Raw genomic sequence first — 6,000 nt, forward strand, 5'->3', positions numbered from 1 at the left:
GCTAAAACCAAGGTTTCTCAAGGCTGCCACTCCCAGGGTGGTTTCTGAAGCTTGAAATAAAACAGATTCCTCAGAGACCCACACGGGACTGGGGAGGGTGTGCAGTTTTGACTGACTCCTCATAAACTGAAAAGTATTAAGACATGCTAAAGTATAAAGAAAAAAAATTCTGACATATATAAAAGGTAGATGTGAGGGGGTGCAAAAAGAGAGGAGGTTCTGCAAAATCAAATGAAACAGAACTCTTTTCGAGACGTGACTCTTTGGCAGAGCAAGTTCCCAAGGAAAAAAAAAAAGTACTGGAAAAAGAAGTCTAAATAAAACCAAGGGAGTTTAAAGTATAGCTAACATCTTAAGTGTTCTTGTGGTTTGAAACTTTCCTGCATCGACAATTCATGTTATTTTCCTCTCTAATGTAAATAAGGACTAAAGAAAGTATTCAATTTCAGGATACTGATTTATCCACCAGATTACACTTTGGCACCTTATTTGGTGAATTGTTTCCTTCTTTAGATACTCAAATGACCTCCCCCCCCCCCCCAGAAGATCAATATTTTCACTGGCTGTTTTAGGCATCTTTTTAAAACTACATTTTAAAAAAAAATCTTACAATTAATCACGTGATGCATTTCTTGTTGCAAATGTGTGTGCAAAAAATGGACAACCTACCCGAATGTGGGCAAAGAACTGCTTTTTAAAAATTAAAATAGCCTTTGGCCGCTACTCGCGTTCTCCATTAATCCTTTCTTTTCCTTTATCTTCCCCTATCCCATGCCCCCAAGCCCAAAATACAAAACAACCGCGAACTTTCTATTTCCTCCGACCAGGTGGTAAATAAGTCTTTGCGCTCCACTGGTTCCCTTCCGTTCCCCTCCAGGTACAAGAAAGCCAATCAATCGTGGAATTGATTCGTTCCAAGATTGCAAGTAAAACAGGTGCGGCAGTCTTTAGGGCAGCGCAGGGAGATAACTGGGGGTGGATCGATGAGAGAGAGCGTCTGGACAGCGGCGTGACCAAGCTGAGGTTCTCTCCCGGCTGCTCCTGCCGGGTGTCTGCGCGAACAGCAGCGATCTGCGCTGGGGGCGAGTCTGGTGTGTGACTGCGCCGAGGTGGGGTAACCGAGCACGCCCTCCCGACACACACACACACACACACACACACACACACACACACACACGAGTCTGAGCTGCAACTGCACGGAGGTGGGGTAACCGAGCACGCCCTCCGACACACACACACACACTCACACACACACACACGTGTCTGGGCACACACACACACACGCGCGTGTCTGGGCTGTAACTGCGCGAAGGTAGGGTAACCGAGCACGCCCTCCGACACACACACACACACACACACACACACACACACGAGTCTGGGCTGTAACTGCGCGGAGGTGGGGTAACTGAGCGCCCCGGCGGCGGGGGAGAGGGCGCCGCGCGCCGCCGCGGGAGGAAGGGCTGAGTGACAGCGGAGACGGAGTCTGGTTGTAGGAACCTGTCAGAGCACGCCTTAGTCAGGCTCGCCGAGGTCTCGGTGGCTGTGTGAGTCTCACACACCGAGCGTCCCCTCAGCTCAGTCCTTATTTTGAGTTCCTTTAGAAAACCAAGGAGGGAGGCAAACAGGTCCCGCTGGAAGCCCAGTGCTTCGCTCTCCGCCACCCTTGGGGTGCGCGGCCCTGACAGCTCCAAGCCCGCCGGGATTTGGCCCTGACGGCTGGGAATTTTCCCCATTGAAGAGCCGTCTACATCAAGAGCTAGAGTTTCCCGGCCAAGGGATGTCCTGCGCGTCACCCCTTCTTATCGGCTGACCCACGCCCTCAAAGGCGAGATGCGGGCTGGAGCCTCCCTTCACTCCCAGCCCCAACCCCAGAGCCGGGAGCCGCGGCTAGACTCCCTCTCCCGTCGCCCCGGGTGGAGAGAGCGGCTCGACGGCTCTCCTCCAGCCTAGGCGATGCGGTGGCCCAGCTTCTGGACAGAGAGACGCCTCTGTGACAGCGCCACCACGCCGGGAGATAGGACCTCTGGGCCGTAGGAGATTAGCGTGGGAAAGGCGGCAGAGGAGAGGTCGCCCCGGGGCCAACTCACCTCCCGTCGAATTCAGCGACCGCTGGCAGGTAGAGATAGGACCCGAGCACCAGCGCCAGGAGGAAATCCATGTCAGGCGGCAAGGCCCGGCGGCGGCGCGGCTGCACGCGGGGAACAGGTTGGGGTATTCCGCGCGGAGAAAGGGCGCGCGTTCCCTCGCCTTCCCCGAGGAGCCACGGCCGCCGCGGCTGCTACTGCCACCCTCGTAGGAGAGCGGCACGGCGCGCAGCCGGAGCAGGTCTGCTGCGCGGCGCCCGGCGCCCTCCGGCTCCTTCCCCGCGAGGGAGGCGCTGCAGGGGGAACCGCGCCGCCTGCGGGGAGGGGCGGGGGGCGCGCGTGCGCTCCGCCCGCCGCCCTCCCGGCCCCCGGCGAGGGGTGAAGGCGCCTGGCCTCGCCGCGGGAAGCTCGCGGGCGGGGGCGCTCGGAAGGCAGCGTCCCTTGGGGGCCAGCCAAGCGGGGCGAGCGCCAGGCTGGGAGGAACGTTGCGCGCCCAGCCTGGAAGAGGAAAAGCAGGGTGCTCAGCAGGAAGGGGTGAGCGGGGAGGAAAGGGGGCTGTAGCGGAGGTGCGGGTTCCGCCCGAACAGGTGGTGACCGCGGGGGAGAGCCGTAGCTTTCAACCGACGGCCGAGAAGTCTGAGTCCAGAGCGGTTTATGGGGCTGGAGCGGAGCAGCGTCTGCGTTTACTGAAACCACAGCATGACTTGGACAAATTAGCAAAGGCAAACTCCGGGAGTTTGCTTTTCCCACACAGTTGGCAAAGGAATATTTTTTTATTTTGTAACTAACCGAAAGAAATGTTTGGCTCTCCAGTCCAATTTTGAAGAAGAACGTGCAGACTTTCTATCTCTGCCAGCTCAACTCCAAGCACATTTAGAAGGATAGCTACAGCTGCCCCTCCAGGGGCACCAGAGAGCGCCAGTGACCACCAGAGAGGGAGGGCTGTTACTACTTAGCCGTCTTGTGGTGCCTGATCTTCCCGCGATCAATGAGAACCCGTTTTAATCAATCATTGCTGTATCGTGGCAAAGTAAAATGTATTTTACTAAAGGACTGTGCTCAAATGAAAACGCAATAATTATCCTAAGATGCACATTAAAAACATCAGCCCAATCGAGCCAACCCCTCTTCCCAAACCCTACCCCAAAAGACTCCCCAGGGTAGTAATTTGCCATCTCCCATACTTCTCAGACCCAACCTCCCTTCTAATCTGTGGTTTCCTTGCTTTTCTAGAACATTTTAGGCATGCCCCTACCTTAGGGCCATTGACCAACTGTTACTTCTCTCTAAACCCAGATGTCTGTGTGACTCACATTGTCACTTCATTCCGTGTTTGCTCAAATGTCACCTCTTTGCGGAGACCAACCTTGACCACCATATTTAAATTTGCAACCTGGCCCTTCCTGATGTCCCCTGCCTGTTCGCCTTTGTTTTCCCCATACCACTAATCCTAGTTTCCTATATAATTTGCTTATTTCTTCTTTCTGCTAGAATGCAAACTCTGCAAGGACAAGTTCATTTCTTTAGTGCATAGAACAGTGCCTGAGTAGTAAGTGCTCGTAAACATTTATTGACTGCACTTGTTACATTACAAACTTTTCTCCCCATATTTTTTGAGGTTTCTCAACTTCAAATTTTTAATGGAAAGTTCTGTGGCAGAGTGCCCTCACTATCCTGTTCTCTTATTGTGTGTAGAAACAGGAATTTTCTTTGAGAAAAGGAAGAAAATGGTTTCAACTTAAATGACTCTTTGATTTCCAAGTTGTTTTCTGTTAGCAAAACAAGTTTCTATTTTAATCTCAGGAAATATTCATGCCAATTCAGGCTTGGGACATTATTTTAGGCAAACAGCTTGGTGTCATCCATTTCAGATCTTTCTAATGAAGTCCAAAAATGTAGGAGTCAAAATATTTTTTTGCAGAAAATCAAATTTTTCTAAGTGTATTGTGGGCTTGGTTCCAGACTCCAGTGGCTCCTCCTTAGCCACTTTCTTTGTTTATTGGTTTTTGGATTGGAATTGCAAATAAACTCCACCAGAACAATGAATGATTAGGGAAAAGGGGCTAATCTGCAGGCTAAAAACTGGAGAGAGAAGGAAAGGAAGAACAGTGGTGAGTGGAAACAGGACTCCTATCTGGAACAAAAGGTCACTGCCCCACCCGTGTGCCTCTTATTTTTCCGTATATCTTTTCTTTGACCTAGAAAACACTCCATTCATCTTCCTTCTTCATTTGGACACTCTCCACTTACCCTTTGAATCCAAATTTAGCTGCCACTTACCAGGAAGCCCTTTGATTCTTTGCTTGGGTGACCTCCCTGTAGTACAGGCTTCTACAAACCTATGCATTTCCTGGAGTAACTCTTAATGCACTGTTGTAATTGCTTCTCTACCACTCTGGGTTCCCATGAAAACAGTAATCTAACCAATAGGAGGGAAAGGGTAGTTGTTCCTTGTGTCCTGCACAATGCCTAGCATAAGACTTAAAATCAGCAAACATTAAATAGATTGGATTGAATTCTGCCTGAGGAACTTTAGGAACTACAAGCTCTAACTGGTTAATATGCCGCAGTTATGAAAACCAGTGATCATTCAAAAATGAGGTAGAGTTTCAATGGCAGTGACATTGCACTGTCTTTTTTTTTTTTTTTTGCATTTCTTCTGAAGCTGGAAACAGGGAGAGACAGTCAGACAGACTCCCACATGCGCCCGACCGGGATCCACCCGGCACGCCCACCAGGGGTGGCGCTCTGCCCACCAGGGGGCGATGCTCTGCCCCTCCGGGGTGTCGCTCTGCTGAGACCAGAGCCACTCTAGCGCCTGGGGCAGAGGCCAAGGAGCCATCCCCAGCACCCGGGCCATCTTTGCTCCAATGGAGCCTTGGCTGCGGGAGGGGAAGAGAGAGACAGAGAGGAAAGCGCGGCGGAGGGGTGGAGAAGCAAATGGGCGCTTCTCCTATGTGCCCTGGCCGGGAATCGAACCCGGGTCCCCCGCACGCCAGGCTGACGCTCTACCGCTGAGCCAACCGGCCAGGGCTGACATTGCACTGTCTTAAAAACAAACAAGAAAGAACAGGATATGTGGTGGCGCAGTGGGATAAAGCGTCAACCTGGAACACTGAGGTCGCCGGTTTGAAACCTTGGGCTTGCCTGGTCAAGGCACATATGGGAGTTGATGCTTCCTGCTCCTCCTCCTTCTCTCTCTCTCTGTCTCTCTCTCTCTCTCTCACTCCTCTCTCTCTAAAAAATCAATAAATAAAAAAGTAAAAATAAATAAAAAGAAAGAACAGGATAAAAACAACTTACTGCATAATTGGTGGTGACACTGTGGATAGACTGTCAACCTGGGACTCTAAGGTCCCAGGTTCGAAACCTCAAGGCCACCAGCTTGAGCATGGAGTTCACTGGCTTGAGCACAGGATAATCAACATGATCTCATGGTCGCTGGCTTGAGCCCAAAGGTCACTGGCTTGAGCAAGGAGTTACTGCCTCTGCTGGAGGCTCCCCTCACCCCACCCCCACCCCCATATCAAGGCAAGTATGAGAGGCAATTAATGAAGAATTAAAGTGATGAACTACTAATTGTTGCTTCCTGTCTCCTTCCCTCCTCTCTCTCTCCCCCTTCTCTCTAAAAACAAACAAACAGACAAAACCAATTGCGTTTAGCAATATCTATATTTTTCCAGTAGGTTAGGTTAGGTTTCCTATGAGGTAATGCCTCCTTGCAAGTAATAATGCCAAATTTCTTCCACACAAATGATTTATCATTGGTTATAATATGATACAGATAAACAGCAACATAAAACCAAACATGTACAACTTCAAACGCTTGGAGATTAAAAGCTCTAAATTATTGAGTCTTTCTTTTCCCCTCACAAATATTTATTGAAGGCCTGCAATGTATTTGGCCATTTCTAGA

General features: G+C 50.5%; 1 protein-coding gene across 4 annotated transcripts in view; it reads right to left on the minus strand.

Annotated features, from left to right (window-relative positions):
• NPNT (nephronectin) overlaps positions 1 to 2,760 on the minus strand; it is a 78,700-nt gene extending 75,940 nt beyond the window's left edge. The window contains exon 1 of one of the 4 annotated variants that reach the window (XM_066280432.1): positions 2,088 to 2,760. In XM_066280432.1, the coding sequence (XP_066136529.1) occupies positions 2,088 to 2,158 (71 nt within the window). In that variant the 5' untranslated portion in view covers positions 2,159 to 2,760. The remainder of the gene's footprint in view (positions 1 to 2,087) is intronic. The other 3 variants (XM_066280433.1, XM_066280434.1, XM_066280435.1) reach the window with 3 other exon arrangements.
• Positions 2,761 to 6,000: the final 3,240 nt, after the last annotated feature.

Source organism: Saccopteryx bilineata, chromosome 5 (genome assembly GCF_036850765.1).
Source record: "Saccopteryx bilineata isolate mSacBil1 chromosome 5, mSacBil1_pri_phased_curated, whole genome shotgun sequence".
Taxonomy (NCBI): domain Eukaryota; kingdom Metazoa; phylum Chordata; class Mammalia; order Chiroptera; family Emballonuridae; genus Saccopteryx; species Saccopteryx bilineata.